Source organism: Lytechinus pictus, unplaced genomic scaffold, assembly GCF_037042905.1.
Source record: "Lytechinus pictus isolate F3 Inbred unplaced genomic scaffold, Lp3.0 scaffold_19, whole genome shotgun sequence".
Lineage (NCBI taxonomy): Eukaryota > Metazoa > Echinodermata > Echinoidea > Temnopleuroida > Toxopneustidae > Lytechinus > Lytechinus pictus.
In genome coordinates, this window is record NW_026974140.1 from 8,430,622 (window position 1) to 8,452,180 (window position 21,559).

At 36.4% G+C, this 21,559-nt stretch overlaps 1 protein-coding gene across 1 annotated transcript in view; it reads left to right on the top strand.

Annotated features, from left to right (window-relative positions):
* Positions 1-21,559, top strand: part of LOC129260703 (guanylate cyclase soluble subunit alpha-2-like) — a 149,836-nt gene that overhangs the window by 57,263 nt on the left and 71,014 nt on the right. Inside the window, exon 2 of the mRNA XM_064114581.1 lies at positions 16,065-16,138. Within this exon, the coding sequence (XP_063970651.1) occupies positions 16,065-16,138 (74 nt within the window). The remainder of the gene's footprint in view (positions 1-16,064; positions 16,139-21,559) is intronic.

Sequence of the window (21,559 nt, forward strand, 5' to 3'; positions counted from 1 at the left end):
CTACCCAAGTCTTCAACCATATAAGGGTATCATTCGCATGTGGCCCTTTTGTTTTAGACCCTCCTTTTTTATTCTTTTTTTGTCGCAATATGGTTTACATAGAATGGCCCTACTCCACCTATTATGTTTGCATGACATCTTTCGTCATGGGGTGTTGGAAGTTCATCTGCAGCTGGAGTTTACAAATGTAAATGATTCATTATTCAAATAACTTCATTTTTTTTAAATGTTTATTTCTAAGAAAGTTTGATATTTTGTTTTGGTCTAGTATGTGTACATGATGTCAAAGGATATAGGTGTGAAAACTAACATGGACAACAGCTTTTGCAACTCTGTAATTTAGAAATGTTCTGATTATGGGAATAGACAACGATACGCACACACACACACACACGCACACATGTATTCGGTATATTGTTAGTTGAGGTTTCCTAATTCGATATATATATATATATATATGTGTGTGTGTGTGTGTGTGTGTGTGTGTGGGGGGGGTGATCTAAATAATTATGTTTCGATCGATTCGCACTATGGAAGGGATGATGAGGGATCGCTCACTGAGGCATTATCACTAAAGCATGTTCACACTTTAAGGAGTATATGACGTTTATTAAATGTGTTCCTATTCAGAGAGGTCATCATGGTCATGGAATCTCACGGCGTGTTATTTCAAAAGATTTATGAATATCTCGATAAAGTTTCTGGAGCCTGCACAGTCCATTAAAGATATGAGCATATACCTTCCCCCGTTAGCAAGCCGGTTATTTATTATTCAAACTTTACGGTAACGAGGAGTGTCGAATTCCGTTCTCAAACCAGGAAAGGCAGATATAGCTTGCCTTGCCGCCTAACCTATGAGTTTATCCCCCTCCATATTCTATCCTTTTTGCATTCCATTGCTTGTATAGCCAGAGTTGGTAGTATAATGATGCTCTTCCCAGTGAGGATTATAAATCATAGCGAAGGTATTCCAGGGATTTTCTTCCGCCAATTGTACTCGCGATACTCGGATTATTGCCAGCACTTAACAACCTAATGCCCAGCGTAGACTCCTAGTCCAAGGTATTCGTTTTATCCGGGGTGTAAACTATCATTCATCCTTGGTCTCTAATGATGCAGTCACACCAGCGAAATTGTCTCTGCACCTATCAAAGCTGTTCGAATGGCATGCCTTTGGTCGATAAGGAGTCTGTTTCGTGTGTGTGTCTGTAGCACAAAGGGATTGTTCTTTGACTACTATGCAGTGAGGTACATCCAATGTGACGAAGGATACAGGACTGAGGTCATGAGTGGCATCTTTCGAGTTTGTCCACTTCAAAAAAGGAGCTAAATTCGAAAAAAGGCACTTTCACCTACAGACGAATGGGTGGGCTCGTTTCCATTTGGCAAACGAATACGGTTTATATAGGGATGTGTAGATATAATGAACATATATCTACAATCCGTACATTAGCTGAAGTCGTTTTAAGGCTAAAGACATCACCAAATGCTTCTTTGGCATATTTGCAGTGCGTATACGTGTGTTCTAGTGCGGATGTGTATGTATGGTGGATGCGTGTGTCTGTATAACGTATTCTGAAGGAAAAGTATTTTTTCGCTGATTGAAGCCTAAGTAGCTTTTCTCTATTTCTTTCTTTCTTTTCTTTCTTTCTTTCTTTCTTTCTTTCTTTTTTTTTGTTTTTTTCTTTCGGTCTGATTTCGAATTCATTGCAATATTGCAGAATTTAAATTCGACCTTTATTTGAAGAGAAAAATGTGAAAAAACAACATTCGTCCTGAAATAATTGGGCATTCAGTGCGGAGTTCAAAGTACTGTATTTTTTGTTGGAACCACAACAATGCCATTTGCGATAGCTCATACCTTTTTGTGCTGACTCGTCAAAATTATGTTATGACCCGACAATGACCCTTGATAGTCGGCATCTACTATAGATATATCTAGTATACTTTGCTGCTCCGTGATTTCGTTTGACAACATTGCTCTCAGCCAATGAAATAACGCATTCCACAACCTTATCACCGTATATAGCTTAAAACCCATTATACAACTCCCAAAAATGTTCTGTAATCTAATTGGTCCAGATCGGATCACATGATATTCAGCGAATCGCACTATTGCATCCAAAATGCACTATCCTGAACTCTTACATGTACGTCATACTTAAAGTACTATCCTGCACTCTGAAATCAGAGTGCAGGATAGTGCGAGGTCTGGAATTATATAGATATATCTAGAATTTATATCAAATATAGCATTCGGGGCAACTCAGTAACATGGGGAAGGGGGGGGGGGTTGTATAAAACAAACAATGCACGCACTCTTGTGCATAGAGGACCTAAATAATGAACTCTGTGCTCGACTCGCCAAATGGATATACATGTACCGCACTCAGTCCTGCAGACCTCGATGCGGTATATCCATTGGCTCTTCTCGCACATCGTTCATTATTTGGCCCTGCATGCACGCGCTTACGTGCATTATTTGTATATTATTAAACTTATATGTATAAATAGGCTCCTGATACGGTTACGTCTAGATGTGTGAACGCATGAGATGATGACTTATGTTGTTCTTGATTTAGAATATAAAAATATGAAGACCGCCATTATCCAATGGGATGCAGCCAATCAGTAGCTTACTACATTACCTTTTAACGTGTTATCGATTTTTTTAAAGGTAAAATGACCCCAATACGTTCACATCTCCTGTAGATATAATATATGCATGTGATGATGGCCCGGTGTTGTCTCTTGAATCATAATATGAATATTATGAAAATCGCCATTAGGCAATCGGATGCAGCCTATTAGTAGCTTATTACAGTACATTGTAACGTGTTATCGATCTAATATTTAGGAAAATGACCCCGATACGTTCACATCTGCTGTAGATATATATATGCATGAGATGATGGCCCGGTGTTGTCTCTTGATCATAATATGAATAGTATGAAAATCGCCATTGGCCAATGGGATCCAGCCTATTAGTAGCTTATTACAGTTATCGAACTGATATTTAGGGAAAGTGACCCTGATACGTTCACATCTTCTGTAGATGTATATATACGTGTGACGATTTCCTGGTGTTGTCTCTTTGGTCATAATATGTATATATAACAAAAGTTACCATTAGCCAATCGGATGCTGCCTATCAGTAGCTTATTGCAGTAGCTTCTAACGTGTTATTTACCTAATATTCATTGAATTGGATCCTGATATGTTTACATCTACCGTAGATGTATGTACGCATGTAATGATATCTCTTGAATCATTACCAATATTGCTAATAAAAAATTGGATGCAGTCTATCTGTACCTTATAACAGCGATTGGCTTTTAAAACTTTTATGCCAATGAAAGGGGTTTTGGTAGCCTGCTCAGAAGCTTTCGGTCTGTGTGTGTGAACAAAGTATTGCATATATGGATTTAGTGCGTTCACATCTACTTGAGATGTGTGGAAACGAACTTTTAAATTGTACGGCAGGTCTTATGACCAATCAAATATTGTTATTTCAGTAGCTTGCAACAGTAGCCCTTCATTTAGTTTTGAAACTCTTGTTTGTACGGACCTGATACGTTCACATCTACCGGAGATACGCTAGTGATAATATAATGTTGTTTATTTGCATTAAGCAGGGAAATATTGTTTATATCCGATCAACTGCCACATTTCAGTAACTATTTACAGAGGCTTTTAATTGGTATTGAAATTATTGTTTGTACGGACCTGACAGGTTCAGAACTACTGGAGATGTATGCAACATTGGAGATATCAAACAAAAATTCAGTATTCACTAGCTTATAAAAGTACATTTCAAATTGTAATTTAAATGAATACTGATAAGGGGCTCGCTCTATTCATATTTTCTTAAGACACTCTTACAAATACGACAAGCGTGGTTCTTCAGCCATTAATGCAACTTTCAACATGATCAGTCACTTGTTATCCATAGGAAAATTCAAATTCCTCTACGGTGCCACAATTTTAAGTGTAGCCTGAACAGAAGACCTTGATGCGTTGACATCTGCAGGAGATATATGCATGTGCAATGATAGCAAGTGCTGTATCCTGAGCCATTAATACCGCTTTTGACTGATCAGGCAATTTAGTAGAACTCCCCAAACTGATTAACTGAATCTGCTGGGAGTCCCAGGCATCTCTAATCTTAAGAACTCGCAATCATTTATGGCCGAGGATCAGTCGTGTCTTGAGGCTAAATTTGATAGCATCTTACTGTCTCTTTTTGAATATATAATGACCCCTATTCATTGACCGCGCGGTAAGATGCGTCTCGGAGCGAATCCTTGACTTGATTCTTATCCTGATCTTCAAGGTGACGCTGAACAAGGATAAATCTTAGAGACAGATTGGGGGGATAGAAGAAAACGAAAAATTAGCACTTAATTTAACTAAGGTTTGAGGAAGAAATTGAACATATTCATGTTTAGAAGAATATGATTATGACGATATCCGGCTTGTTGCTTCACGCTTCAATGACAGTCATTACAATCGTTATAGCTTAATTGACGTATTCATGGTATCGCTTTATGAAATTTAATTTGAAATTCGTGTTCACTTTGAAACCGCTATTAGAACAACACTTAGTCTACCGGATATCAGATGAAAGAGGTAAGGTCGGGATAGGTCAAGAAAGAGGGGAAAAAATTGTTAAAGGGCTCACAGGAGTCCCAGGAAGTTGTTCGTCTAAAATGCATCCGACTTGTCTTGTTTCGTAATCATGTTGAGTATGTCAGCTCATCTTTCTTAATAACATTGTTACTAAACATTACATTGAAATCGGGTTCAGTTGTGAGATTATTCTTGCCCAATGCCAATGCTGGTTAGACTAAAGCGACTCTTAACCACGAACTGATTATTTCCTTGTTTTAAGTGTATTTGAAAAGAGCACGTTATTAGCTTGAAGGTGATGCATATGTAAACAAAGCAGTAGTTTTATGGAGAAAACCCTTTTAAATAAAACTTTGATTTTTATTAAGTCCATTCCTTTTGTATCTATTTAAATTTAAGAATTAAATAGTAATTTTATTTTCTCTCCTGTAAAGTAAATGCGGTTTGATTCATCCTTGGATATTTGAAATTTGCATGATTGTGACTCACGTTGAATCAATCAACAGATCTATACAATTAGAAAAAAAAAATCAAGTGTGTTACATTAACTCTCGCAACTCTACAGTATATATGGATTTATGACTTAAAGCGAAACCCATAACTTTCTGATTTAGATATGCAATGATTGTGGAATTTCGATATTTTCTTTATTTAAATAAGTAATTGTTTGGGCAAACCTCGCCGTCAAGCAAGCTATGAAATTCAGATGTGCTCAGAACAGGAGATTTAAAAAAATCTACTAAGGTTTTGCAAGCAACTTGCCATCAATTGCAAGCTCATTCTGGTTCCCAAAATCGATCACAACGTCATATGATTAATTGCATTTGATTGCTGACCTGCATCTTGCAAGAAAGAAAATGAAAACTAATTTGGTAATGTTAAGATTGATCTACCAACGCAAAATTGAAAATAAAACAGACATTTACAATTGATTGCAAACTTTATTTTACAACATTCACTAATGAGGCGTTGTAAGAAACTTGCAGAAATTGCAAGTCAATTTTGGTTCTCAAAATAAATCATTTATTGCATATTCGCACGTGGTTGGTGATCGACTTCTTTGCAACAAGCGGTAAAAATCAATTAGCTATAGTTACAATTGATATATCACTAGTAATCTAGAAGCAACTAGTTGTAATCGATTGCAAATATTATCTTACAACGCCCACTAAGAGAGAGAGGACGAGGTAACCTTGAGAAAACCTATATGTACCTGCAGCCCATGACAGGTTACATATCGAATTGATTTGGAAAACTGATGGACAGATGTTAGAAAGTAAGTCGCTCGTTATTGCACCGATCACTCCTGGACCCTAAGACAGATTCCGTCCGGGGAAACCCGCGTAAAGCATTCATCCATCAAATCTATACAGGGCTCTAGGAAAAAAAAGACTCGGTTGAGAGAGGAGGTACGGTATGAAGGGAGGATTAGGTGATGAGAGAAGAGATGAGATTGTATGGCATTTGCTCCGTCAAAAGACCCTAACCTTGAGATTATTCTCAACCTTGAGATGACTTCAGACCACTTTGAACCATATTTTTAAAGAAAACGTTATTCTAACACTAAGGCCTGTATTCTGAACTCGGGTTTAATGTAAACTCTGTTGTAAAGTTGTGATTTTAACTAAGGAGAACCATATATTACACAAATCTTAAATATTGCACGTTATCAGGTGGAATATTATCAGGTCATTATACACTCAAATAATTCATAACTGTATGGTAAAAATAATGTTCTTTATCATGAAAGCATGGAAAACATATGAGCATATAATGTAAACAACATTTTGACATCTAGTACATAGTCAGACCATGGCCTAAGTTATACTTAACTTCAAAATTCAGGCCAATATCTGCCAAGTGTAGTGTCACCACCATGAATACTGATTTAATTTCTAAAAGAAGCAGTCCGAAACGGATCATCCTGATGAATATTCCAGGTTCATTTGAATAGGTGATTTTAAGAAATGAAATCAAATCGTACCCTCATTTTTAGGACATAACCATCATAACAAGGCTTTGAAGAACCCCATATTGCAATTATTGCATTACATTTGGGTCATTGAACATTTTATTTACAAGTGATCTACATATTTAGGTGCATATCTTCCTCTGTAATATTTGAGCTAGGTGCCATTCTTACAGTTGCATTGTTGCGGATCTACCCAAAGGGGCATTTGCTTCACCCAACATACCCTTTAAGCGAAGGCTCAATTTATACTGATTCGAATCTTGAATCATTATGATCCACTCTCAAGTGCCATAGCCACTAGACCTCGATTATTCTACGTCATTAATTTTCTTACTTTTCTTCTCAAAAGTTTTTATCTCGCATTCAAATTCTTGGTTTATTCCTTGTTTGAGCTTTGAAACATTGTTCCTCGGGATAGTTTAAATGTCAAGTACATTCTTCTAGAATACCTTATCTCCTTAACTGAAGAACCAATCCTGGACAAACATCGAAATGATGCAGTATGCAAACTGATATTTTGTTTTGGTAATGTATCATACATTTACGGACTCGACAGATAATATAATCGACTTGATCACAACAGGTTTGGGAGATGTTTAAAAACACTTGCGAATAATATGGCCAGGGGGCGGGGCGGGGAAAGGTAGGTGAGAGAGAATTGCCGACTGAAACGATGCATGAAGATGTCACGTGGCTTGCTTTTAAGTGTTCCAACAAACATTGTAGATGGGATGGAAGCCAGACTCCATTTCGAATTTCACACGTATTCCAGTTTCAGCCAAGGTCAGGGTAAGGTAAGGGGGAAACGGGAAGGTTTCAAAACAGAAAAGGGCAATGCTGGAAAAAGCAGAAATAAAAAACGGAGAAGGAAATCAAGATACATGTAGAAATATTGAGTACGGAAAAGGGCTATGATCATTTTCTTTTTCTTTTTATCTTTTGTCTGTCTTTCTCGCTTCCACTTCTTATTTTCTAGTTCTGTCTCCCCACATTCCTCGTATATTATGACCCGATTACTAGGTCTAAGAAGCCGGTCAACAGTCGCGGCACATAAGATCTAGTACTGTTGACTCGGGTTCTTCCCTCGGGCGGTCCCTCCCGAAAAGCAACATTAGTTTCGGCAAGTGCCGGTTTTCCTAACACGGCTGCAAGACATGCTCTCCTCGACAAACTTGGGAGGCTGTTTGCCATTACATTAACAGAGCAGCGAAGAGGCCGCTCTGTGTAAATACAACTCTTTGCCGTGTTCTAGAACTCCGGAGTTTCCCATTCAACGATATAACAGCAGAAGTGGAGAAAACTAGATTGATGTGCTGTTACGAAGGACCTCTTCTCATATCGTGAATAAAAGAAAAAACTTCTCGATATCTGAGAAAAAGTAAAGAAGTAAAAAAAAACAGTAAAGAAAAGTCTACGTGGCAAAACTTACTGCTGATCTTCGACTCTCATCTTACATTAAAGCTAGACTTAGTTTGGGTGTAAAATTGACTATGACGTAGTAGGTAAGATAATCATCTAGATGCACACATATGTCATTTCCCATTCTATTCTCTCAACATATCCAAAACACAAAAGAACGTGCGAGCGTGATTCTACAAAACCGAAGAAAAAGAGACATGATTTCAAACCACTTTTTTTTTCTTAGAATCTAAAAGCTTTATGTTGTTTACGTCTGGGATTTGTCAGAAATGGGCCAAGAGGAATAACGTACTCGGCCTCATGGCAAGAGGAGCAACTTTCAGCATCATCAGCAATGGTTTACACGAAAAGGAATCGAGTAACCGATCGAGTAATCGGGTCTTATGCAGCCTTCACACCGACGAGAGGCTGACTCCAACCGACCGGAAGTATGTCATTGGGCATCACTTAATATATTTTGATCGGACAGGAGTCAGTTTCGTTTGTGTGTGACTTAGCATGAAGGTGTCGTGTTGAGGCGATCATCGAACGGGTGGGATTGATCCGACATGGCACCACAATCCTCGAGCAGTTAGGGCACATATCTTTTCATTCTTCATTCCCGTATTAGAAATTGGTACTTGGTAGGAATATTAAAAGCGTTTTTGTTAGCAATAATTGACCAACGCTTTTGGTTACCGTATGAAGAATATAGTCGGTATTGGAGCTATAGTGCTTGGGTATCACATGAAAATCGAGTACGCGAATTGGTACTCTAGGAATAGACAAGAAATCTGTTATTTTTTATCTAAAAACAAAATATTTTTCACACATTGCATTGCAGTGTACTCAGTTTCACTTTTCATTTTTTTAAATCAGCGTCTGTTTTGGCAGATTCATAAGTTGCATTATTGCACTGCATACTTGATACTTGACCTATTTTTGGAGAAGGCCATGAGTGTACGACGCATATTATTTCCCCGAGCAAACATGACATTGAATCATGTTTGGAGAATTAAGGAGGCTTTATCCAATTTGTATTTTCAGGTGATTGCAAATTGAACCTGAATCGAAATAAACAAACAGCTTGTGAATGAGAAGCCAAGACATGATACCACATGCAAGCAACATTATTAATATTCTTCACTGGGCGAGACATAAACAGCGGGGCTATGACTTCTTTCTTGGGCAGTTCATGTACTTCTTTCCTTGCCTGTCTCTTATAGGCAAAATAATAGATATGATGCCGGTCTTTGGCATGCACACGTTATTGCTTCGTAAGCAAGCTATATTGGAAGATTTTGACCTTTTCGTTAGAACGAAGCCAGGAAAGTAATAACAGAAAGGGCGAGCAGGCGTGACGTTGAGGAATACTAAGTTTCGGTGTGTGTTTTTTTTTTTTTTTGGCTGCTTCTTTTTTGACACCGCGCGTTGTGAACTCATTTTCGACACTGTTGTACTATAGGAGTTGATGGTATTATTGCACGGTGTCGCCGCTTTGCAAGACTGCTGTTCGTGAACACGCGGCTTTCTAGGTCGTCATGTTGGGATCATCATTACACAAATTGACTTTGTCATTTCCAGACGGTACGATGGGACCAGGGGATGAACACCGCTATTCAGTTATTGTTGTTTTCGTTTCACACTGTCGTTTCTTAAAGGGAAAGTTACCTTTTAGTGTTATTCGAATAAGCCATGTTTTGCAGGACTGAATGAGTGAACAATACAGATACGTTAATATCTGCGAATGATGGTGAAGCAATGTTATGACATTTTATTCATAAATAATACAAGATGAAAACATGTATTATTTAACCTCATTAAGTTCCTGAGGTTATTGGTATAAAGTAATACCTTAGTCACATTTGCTCTACGGCGGCCGTACGGCGAGTAAAAAACAGCCGTTTTATTAATTCTAATTCAAACCCCCTATATGTAGTTGGTATAGAAAATGTTAAAACGGCTGTTTTCAACTCGCCGTAGAGCAAATGTGACCAAGGTATAAGAACAGAGGTGGCTGGTGATATTTGTATGTATTGGACAAATATGGGAGCGTTTTGACTTCAACTGTTTTTCAAGTCATTCAGTACCTTCATTATCTAGTAACCCCAATCCACCCACGAATACAAAACTTGACATAAATCACATTAGATACTTTCAAATGCATCGGATACTAATAAGTTAGTCGTAGCAATCGAGAATACAATCAATTTAGGAATCAATATGGACTTTCTGTATTCCCCTTAATCCGTTTTTAATGGAAACCCGTCGATCATCTTCAAATCCTAGTTTATGATCCATATTTGACAGCAAAATAAACTATTTCCGAAACCGTGTAAGAATGTGAGTTAACAAAATTAGTATCGAGAAAACAAAAATGAAATTTGTTTATTCTTTGAGGAAAGATTGTTGTTTTTTCTAGCTGCCAAAGAGCAAAACTCCTTACATGTGGTACAGTAATATATTGGTGGATAATCTTCTTTTAGTGAGGTGATTGTGTGAGACCCCTTAGTTATTGGGGACTTAATTTTCAGATAAAAATGCCATAAATCCCCAAATAAATTAAAGAGTTTCAACTTGTTTTCAGTTTACTGTAAAAAATAACGATGGAATTTCTTGCAGCAAGTAACCGAAATTTTACTTTATTCATTGTTGTCATTTTTTTTTCTGGCAACATGCTGCATGTCCTTTCCACTATAAAATCTTTAAATAGCTTTGCAGTATCTTCATTCCTGTTGGAAAAACATTGTAGGTTTTCAGTTTACTGTACAAATTAACAATGGAAGGTTTTGCAGCAAGTAACCAAAAATTTACTTCAATCGTTTTAGTCATTTTTTTTCCTGGCAACCTGCTGCATGTCCTTTCCACCGTAAGATGTTTAAATAGCTTTGAAGCATCTTCATTCCTGTTGAAAACACATTGTACGTTGTAGTGATACTAATGAAATGTAGTGATACTAGAAATACTAATGCTAAGCATTAGCTACAATAATTACTCCAAAAAATACAATTACAAAAATAGTAACGATTTTTTTTTCAGTATTACAACAAAGACACCCATGATCTGTCATTTCGTCCATAGAAAAAGAATATGAATAAAGATCCATCGATATGTTGACAAAATTCTGTTACACATCAAAATGAAAACGCAACGATAAATTCTTCAAATAGACATACACCGTGTGCCTTATAATCACTCAGTATCCACAACGCATCCATTTGTTTCCGAAATGCCGACGTAACCCAGCCCATTGTATTTGCATGATTTCGAAATGCAAATACACTCCCGCAAATTGCTGCAAATGAATTCCATTGATCATATTACAACAGTGGCTTTTCTCGAAATGACACAGGATTTTGTCAGAACGATTTGTTAACAGATACAAAGACCGTTGGGGATATTGATGCGTGTTTCTGAGCTAGCAGAATAAATTGCGTGTTTTGCGTAAGTTTGGCAGAGCCTTGGTAATGGTACAATTTTCATTCATGGAAGCCGTACGATGCCGTTGGTTCATGAAATATTCAGTGACTTATCACAAGCTTATTACCTAGGGAACTCTGGCCACCTTGCACTCTTCCTCTGTATTCCGCTTTATATCCCAAACGAACAGAAGGGGGGGGGGTGGTATTCTTTGACAATCACATATATCTTGCATTAAATTCATCATATGTTTACTCGATTGTGTGTATATGGAACATTCATCCAGAAATTGCATTTGTTTTCATAAAAATTTGTTTGTTCTATCCGTACTTGTCTTGAATTCCTTTAATGCTGCTAAATTTATATGCAGAGATATCTTGTTTCTAAAGGGAACACCGTAAACGCATGTCTATTGCTTAAAATGATATAAATACTGGGTAAATGTTGCTATAAAATTTACTCATAAAACATGCGTCCAATTTAACATTGCAAAGAAACAGAAATGTTCATTTTTTAACACTATATTGAGTCAACGTTTTGGTTTGAATTTTGCCTGTTTCTATATAGAGTCCACTATTCACTTTCATACAACAGAGTACCTGAAAATAACATTATATTTCCAAGCTGACCTATTTGTTTAAAATGTGGTTTCTGAACATGTTTTTGTTCAAAGTTTCATGAAGATTGATTTCAAAATATTGAATTTCATTGCATTGCCATATTTTCAATTTTATCACTGTCTACTTAAGATATGAACCTGTTCTCTTATCTTATGGCTGTAATTAATAATAACACGGTCACGGTAACTGTCAATTTCTTGGCATAATACCACAACCATATTGATTTCAGTCTCAAATGCATTGATTACCACACACCAAATTGTTCACCTTAAAAAAGTGTCCCCAAATAATCTGATCCGCTATTATACAATATCATCTGCATTTTGTCAGATTGATTATACAAACATTTCCAATTACCATATATTACTCAACGTTCAGATGAAATTCTTTGGATAAATCATAACAACATAGTACATAGTACAGAACCCTGTGGAACATCCACCACGTCGATCATCTCTTAACATGTGGTGACGCAAATTACAATCCTTCCATTTGGCTTGTGAGCACATGTGGCAAGATATCATTTTTATCGTTATTGCTCTATGATTCACATTTGACGTAGAATTCTAAATGAGTTTAGACTTCAAGCTATTCCTTCACTGAGAATAGTAAAAAGGCAAAATGTTGTTGAAAATGTGTCAATCGCTGACCCTCGTTAGTTTCACGAAGACGTAAGTCTGACTTAAAGAAAGACTCAAAGTGCTAACGGTTCTTGTCAGACTCCAGTCTTCGTGAAACAGCCCCTGGTCTCCCATAGAGATGCGGTATGCGATATATTAAATGACACAACCAGCTGTGACCTGCCTCTACACCCCTATCCTGCTTCATCTCGTTAACTGTGTGAATACTCTGTCTCTCCCTAGTTATGGGAATATTTGCTTCTTTTAATGTGGGTTAACAGCATTCATACTCATTGGGTTTACAAGCAGTCGGTCAATTATACTCCTCTGATAGTCTTCTCATATAGTCTACTGTCTAATCTGTAACTAAAATATATTATCAGTGGTAATTTATGCATGTTTCGAATGTTGAACCGTCGATTTTTTAAACTTAACCTTAAGCTTTAAGAATGTTTTTTTTTATTATAGCTTCCTGAAATTGTCCAGTGTACCATGACTTGGTTTATTATGTACAATATGCATGTTATGTCTGTGTCGTTTCAAGATAACAGAGCTCGTATTGTTAGAGCAAGGAGATATCTCCTTGGTTAGAGACAAAATTCCACTCACCATGGCACCATGTTTTTGGTTATTCTATGATTGCGGTGCGTGTAATATCTATATATTGCATTATTTAACTAGATTCAGAAGCCAACACCGTAGGGAGTGTCGTTTTGGAATGAGAGTTCGTTTTCCTGATAAACATTGGGTATTCCTATAATCTGAGGCACGGCGAACACAAGAGTGATGTCAAAAACTAGGTGTTATTTAATAATAGAGACATTTATTCAGCCACCATGCCGATCTCGCTTTTTGTGATGCAATTCAAACCTCCCAACTCTTACCTCAGGATATCGAATCACCCCGCTGTCATGCTTCATCTCTTTCAATACCAGTAAACTGGGGATATCCCGGAGCGTTCTTGTAACATTATACACCTCTCCATTAAATCTGTGAAAAAAAGAATGAGTAGCGGCATTAATGTACAGAAAATCTCTCAAGAGTAAAACCGCATTACCTAATCGTCAAGATAATCTCCAGGGGAGTATTTCATGAAGGAGATGGTCAGTGATTCTCGCTGACCAATTTGTTATGAGCCAATCAGATCCAAGGATTTCAGTAGCTTATAAGAGTTGTCGATGGTTTGTTCCACGAAATACTCCCCTGGGCTGATGTGAGAATGTCATGAATACTGTAGCGGTCACTCGAATGCAATCCTTCGAGAGATGTAGGTGTGTTTTTAATGATTGGTGGTTGAAAAACCACTAATACCAATTGATATAAAACGTGTGGTTTGGCTTTGATGCGGTAACACTATTCGACTATTAACACCATTGTCTGGGCCGATGATGTAATAGTTATCAAGTATCCGTATCGCGTAGGTTCTGGAAGACCATGGACCTACTTTGGGTAGACCATAGTTTGATCCAAGTAATTAACGTAGATCCTCCGGTCTGCTAGTTGAGACTGGCGGTTGACACTGGTTGATGTGCATTACCGATTTCAAGTGTGTAACACGATATTCAAATGATCGTAAAAAAAAAGAAAAGAAGAAATACGACAAATAAAAGAAAATTAAATAAACAGAAAAAAATGTTGAAAATGGTCCTGCTGTTATAATCATACACAAATTTTCATTTTGAAAATAAAATGATCACACTTTGAAATCACCTTGCTTTCTCTATGAAATTACTCTGGCAAAGTGAAAGTCCCTGTCTATTCTAATCCAGTTCCCCTCCCTAAGTATCGCTATAGTAATGAATTATTTGAAATGAAAGCAGTTTTGACACCTGCAGCATTTTAGACTTTAATAAACTAGAAAGAAAGCGAACTGAAATGAATACTGATACTCATGTGCTTTATATCAGTATACTAGAATGCTTTGAAATTGGAAGTATAAAGATGGCAAAACATATAATACCGCCCTAGTCATAATGTAATTGAGTGCAATAGGTAATGATCGAACAGATTGATTTTGATTTTATTCACCTGATACCTTAATTCCGTAAGCTTTCTTTTATTTGAATTTAATTGAATTCGGTAAATCAAATTGAAGAGTATTTGATCCGTAATACCGAACCCATCTACGTGATCTTAGAAGAATTACATCGAGTGAATCTTGGGAGGAATTGCCGATGACGTTACAAATAAACGCCGAACACATCAGAGTTCGAGATGTACACACTGTCATATTGGGGATGATCTTGTTGATGTGTGTGTCTATATACATTCCTGAGTACACCCTAAGCAGGTGTGTTGGGGAAGCTCATGAAATTCATATCCAGCCTTGCGCGCGTAAAATGTGAATTTCACTCCAAAAATTTAATGTGCAAACCTCGCGCCAGCTGTCTGCTCAAATTATGCATTTTCAACAGAATTTTTCAAGGCCGCGAGGGTTATTTTTAGTCCTTTTGCGGCTCGCCGTCTTAATCGTTTCTCATCTAAGCTTTCCTTTGAGATGGCTGGGAAGCCCTCTAGCATGCAGATCGAGAAGATAACTATCTTACCATTATTGAATTCAGGCATGGAAGCTAGAATGACTAGCAAGTCATTACATGTACATTGTATTCCAATACAGCAAATGGTTGAACTTGAGAAAATCTGTACCTCTTTTATTTTTCTTCTCAGACTAATGGAATTTGTTTTAAATGCGTGTTGTTAGTTTCAGAGATGTGGTGTTGATTAACTCATGCTTTCCAAATAACATTGCTGAAAAGTCAACCGATCTTGACACAATTTTAACTCAGATTTATTGTTGTCTACAATGGTATAGTCTTGCTACGATTTGGTTCCCCCTGCTATTGGTGCCCTTTGGCAAGATGTTATTTTACAGTCGTAGAGGTCTAAGATATTAATAATGGCGAGGGTGGTGAGAATGATGATGGCGATGGCAGTGGTGTTGGTGATGATGATGATGAAGAGGATAATGACGATGATGAAGATGAGGGTAATGACGAGGATGGTGGTGATGATGATGATGAAAAGTAACAAGAGAAATATTTTACCTTACATTTTTCAATACAATGGTGTTCAGTGATGCATCGCCGAAGAATCATAAAAAAAACTATTTGAATGCTTATTAGATGTTCTTTCAGTAGATAGTTACGTTTGAATTGTCACTAATTTGATATTCTTCGCAGGAAAAGGGGTGAAAGTGGCTTCCCATTTTTTTTACACCCAGTATATATTTGATTATTAAATATCGCTTTGCGAAACAGTGTCGAGTGTTTTCATGATATATGAAAATAACCCAAGCATGGGAAGCTGTGTGTTATTGTATATGTCTTTATTTGTCCCTGGCAGCACAATAACCCACCGGAAGCTGTGTGTTAATGATTGGTACATTTTTTTTAATTTTCCTGACAGGTTGGTATCGTATCTCTCACCTTCCGTCGTGTCTTCTCAACTTTTGGTCAAGATGACATCATCGATGATTTCCTGTAAGTTTTAAACCTTTTCAAATTCTCATCACTTCTGTGTTCGAGTTTTGGTATACAAATCTGATTTCAATGATTTGAAGCAATCCTTGAGTGTTTATCATATGCCAGGATGCCTATTTACAACAACAAAGTTTAATCAAACAATTTAGGTATTCTAAAATATTAAATTGTCTTCATTGCATTAATGTCCTGGCGTCGCTTCCACAGGAAACAATAGGAGGGACCACACTATAAACTGAAGGGCAATTTAGATTTTTTTTTCTTGACCTTCATTTACTCTTTACTCTGTAGTTCTGAATAATTTTTGGTAACTTCTGTGAAAATTTTAAGTTTTGTTAACAACACCAGAGTTTAGGCTACCTTTAGGGATCATGTGGACAAATTCTTCTTTTTTTTACATTATGATTACCTTATTTAGTTGCATAAGGTTGGCAGTTCTAATTTAAACTGATTTTTAAAATTATTTTTCTGTTTGAAATTGAATTCAAAATTGTTTGAATTTAAAATTGTATCACTATACTATCAAGCACTCTTAGGCGCCAGGTGCAAATGTTAAAATTAAAACCCTTTCGTCCGAGAGTTTTTAAGTCTTTCATGTTATGCTTCTCAGAGGCTGTATCGCTGTACGATTAGGAATATTTTCTGCCTGGGTGTAACTATAGGCTCCTGAGGGGATTTCCGTTGAGGATTTGTACTTGCCTGAACTGTAGTCTAATCTGAGTTTTATTCAAATATAATACAGTGATCATGATGCTTGAACAAAGATGCAATTCAAGAAGTAGCTCCTGTGTTCTACCGCCATTTTATTGATTTAATGTTAGGGAGGAGGGAGAGGAAAGATCGCAAGATTTGCCCCGCACACCCCGAACGATTACCCTGCAGTTCCCTTAACCCTTCCGACATCATATCGCCACTCCACTGGTATTACCGAGTTTTTGCAATTGCAAAGGGGACGACTTCTAGAACCTAGCAAATCCATTGAAAATGCCATTCAAAATCATAATGAACAGCTAAGAGGTCTGTGTAGAAAATTGGTCGATTGGAGGATTGGTGAAATTTGATCCAGAGCTGTCGAAAATTGCAAATCTGTCGTTACTCCAGAGTCACAAACGAAACTGCTGTTTTGTTTCTCAAATTTTCGACAAAGACTACTTCGCTATGAAGGGCTTTTGACAATAGATTCTCTACGTTCCAGAGCGTCTTTGTACTGTTGCGAAAACTCCCTATCAGCGTCCTGAACGAGGGTGATTCAATGAAGACCGAACAGCATTTTGCAGACAATGCCTAATATTGATAATACCGGTGTTAAGTTAACCCTTTACAACTCCACATAGATGGTATGGATAGCCATAGCGAGCTGTGAGGGAGTTTGCCGGGGTCTGGAGGGTTAAAGGAAAGGTTGGGCATTGTGATTAGTTGAGCGTGAATCCTGTAGAGGGTTTACACGTCACCTATGAGGCGCCACTTCACACCTAGTTTACCACGTCTTAACAGGTGTACTTGATATCATCAGTCCCACGGCGCCTCGTTCACACTCAAAATCTAATCCTCATTTTTAAATATACATGGATCAATTTGAATCCTAAATTAGCTGTTTATGACTTGTATGAAGCAGGTTATTTGAAAATCACTTATTTCTACACATTGAACCTTACTCTGAAACGAAATCCGAAAGCGATTGGAGTTTATCACAAACCCTTAAATAACAGAAGAGTTAATTAACTCATGTCCCAAAACATTTTCTTTTTGGTGAAACTGCCTACAATGGATCCTCTCTTATCCTCACTTGGGTGAAATTGCATAATACATATTATATAGATCTCCTACTAATGCTTCGTAAATGTTTCATGTGATATTGGTTGTAAATAATGGTAGGCAGTTATATAAATGTACACTCTTTTACCTTACAAATATGTTATTCCGAGACACACTTTAATCAATTCCCCCATATCTCCAAATTTCTCCGGAATAAGATATCTTAATTCCCTCAGCAATTTTAGGAATTTCTTTCATTTCCTAATATAAAAAAGAATAAGGAAGTTGCAATTTTCTTTTAACATTTTGGTAAATAAATATCAAAGAAAATAATGTTTACTGTCCCCATATAAACGCAGACACACCGAATTTTCATTGCGCAATAAAAGTGCAAATGTCTTTCCAATTATCTTTAATAGTGAATCAATATGCCATTTCGTCAGTTAATAATTCGCTTTATTCCTAATATCGTTTGGAACGATTTGCAAAAGCATTCATCCATAATTCCATCGTGAAAAGACATTAAAGGGGAATGGAACCTTTGGAATAAGTAGGCTTGTGTCGAAACAGAAAAATCAAAGAATAAGAACAAAGAAAGTTTGAGAAAAATCGGACAATAATGAGAAAGTTAAGAGCACTTGATTATTGCAATCACTAATGCTATGGAGATCCTCCCATTGGCAATGCGACAAGGATGTGTGATGTCACATGTGAACAACTTTCCCTTTGATGGACTCTAAAATAACCTTCAAAATGTCTCTTTCTGCTTTTTCTTGTGGTGATACAAACTCTTTATCCATGATGTATTCTTTAAAAATCTGTATTACATGCCCTCCTATAGAAAGAACACATGATCTACTGATAGATGTGATAAAAGAGGCAATTTAAGTGATATATATAGTAAAGTAATAGGGAGAGTTGTTCACAAGTGACATCACACATTTTTGTCGCATTGCCAATTTGAGGATCTCCATAGCATTGGTGATCGCAATATTCAAATGCTCATAACTTTCTCATTATTTGTCCGATTTTTCTCAAACTTTCGTTGATCTGTTTCTTAGATTTTTCTGTTTTCACACAAGCTATCTTGTTCCAAAGGTTTCATTCTCCTTTAATGTCTAGTTTGTTTTCGCATTGAATATTGTTAGTCTCTGCCATTTTATCTTAAATGTCATTGTTCTCGAGAAAACCCAGCAAACTGGAGCATCATGATACATTTCTTTTGATTATTTAAGTCGTAAAAACTTCATGAAAATAATGATGATGACTATGAGAACAATTATGATATATATAATGATGATAATAATAACAATATTGATTTTAATATTATTGTTATTATTACTGCTAATACTACTACTACTACTTTTACTTCTACAACTACTACAATGTCAATAATAACGAATATGAAATGAATGATAAGTATAATAATAATAGGAAAATATTAAAGAGAAACAATATTAAAATAGATTTAAAATTAAAGAAAAATAAAATGAAAGTAGAAGAAGAAGTAGTTGTAGAAGAAGAAGAAAGAGAAAAAAATGAAGCAGAAATAGGAATGTTAAGGAGATGATGATGATGATTATGATGAGAAGAATATTGATAATTCTGATTATAAACAATGATCGTGGTGAATGTTACTATCGAATGTATAAGTCTAAGGAATGTATAAGTATAAGGAATGTAAATGACATGAATGTCAGGCGAAACATATATTGACGAGAATTCATTTGATATTTTGACCCAAATGGATACTTTTGTAACAGACAACAACAGCAACAATATTTTTAATCGAATGTGGAATAGTTAAATCTGTTTTGAGTACGTATAAAAAGTATCAAAGTATTTTTTCATGTAATCGATTGAATGATACCAGTCCTTTTTTTTTGGGGGGGGGGCTACAGATTTAATCTCATTCCCAACACTAACCTGTCTGAATGTTCGTTCGTTTGTTGCCATGGTAGCATAGTTCAAGATGCTTTTCTTTGCACCAGAGCATGGTAATAGCCCTTATCGTTGGCAATGAAACATGGCATAAAGATCGATGAAGATGGATGAGATTTCCCTTGGACTAGGCAGACGCATTGATCCTATGCTTGTTCACTGCTAAATCCTCTCTAAATCAATAATAGATTTATGTCTGTCACTGGGTGGCAATTGCCGTTTGAGATGGATTTATAGGAAATCTGTCATTGACGTTTTTTCCCGCCAACATCACACCGTTCTTGAAATACGTTTCCAGCATAAAATTTTGTACTCTAATATTATGGGCTGCTTCCAAGATGAATTTAAGTAGTGCCTATAGAAGTGATGAATATATAACGTGAAAAATACTGGTCCTTATCTCGTTCTGCTATTATCATTTCAATCTGAAAGATTTATTTTCAAATCTCAAAGGATTTTAATCGAAATTATTTGAGATTTTTTCTTAGGTTTCAAATTAAATCCATAATTTGATTTGTCCGCACTGACAGTCTAATTGAATTGATTTTAAACCCATTCAATTAAGAGAGTATTTGGATGGTTCTGAAATATTCAAGCTATCAGTGATTTGTTTTTATTGTTTTTAAGAATAAATAATTGCAACAAGTAATAAATGTTGAAATCTTTACAGTATCATTTGATTTTGAAGTTGGGTAAATATTGGAAATAGGTTTTGCACAGGAAAAATATCGTTCACAAAAGTATAGAACTTTCCCTGAATCAACTTCTAAAAATACCAATATTAGCATTTAATTCAGTTTGTGAAATATAAATTTGCTTTTGCGTTGATAAAGGCAAACGCAAGAGTCAATAAATGAAATGTTAATCGTTTCGTTTTCATAATGTTCGTATCCACGAAATTTTATGTTCAAATATGGTTTTAAAAAAAACCTGGACATCGAGTACTACAATTACCTTTACACTCTGTTTTGTTATTAAAGGAGAATGAAACTCTTGGAGCAAGTTAGCTATTGTGAAAGCAGAAAACTCAAAGAATAAGATCAACAAAAGTTTGAGTAAAATAGGACTAGCAGTAGAAGAGTTATGAGCATTTGAATGTCGAGATCACTAATGCTATGGAGATCCTCCCATTGGCAATGCGACCAAGATCTATGATGTCACATATGAACAACTCTCCCCTTTTGGACACTGAAAATATACCCCAAAACATCTCTTTTTGCTCATTCTAATCATATGACAAACGATTCATCAATGATATAATGTTGTGAAACCTCTGTACTTGTCCTCTCATAAAGAGAACACCTCACCTTGTGATAGACTCTATTAAAGTGAGAATATAAGTGAAATAAGTACTAAAGTAATGAGGGAGTTGTGCGTGTGTGACATCACAGATCTTGGTCGCATTGCCAATTGGAGGATCTACATGGCATTAGTGATCTCAATATTCAAATGCTCATAACTTTCTTATTATTCATTCAATCTTCCTCAAACTTTCAACAATATGTTTCTTTGATTTTTCTCTTTGATATGGATTCAGCTGGTTTCAAGGGTTTCATTCTCCTTTAAGCAGTTATATCTGCTGCACAACTTTTCTGTTCAATGCGAAATATTATTCTTTGTTGATACGACCTTCTTTACTAAAACAAAATAGCCATGCAGCGCTCTAGTGTGGAACTTGTTTTGGGTGGATATCGCATTTGAAAAGAAAAACACAGTGCCTGGGTA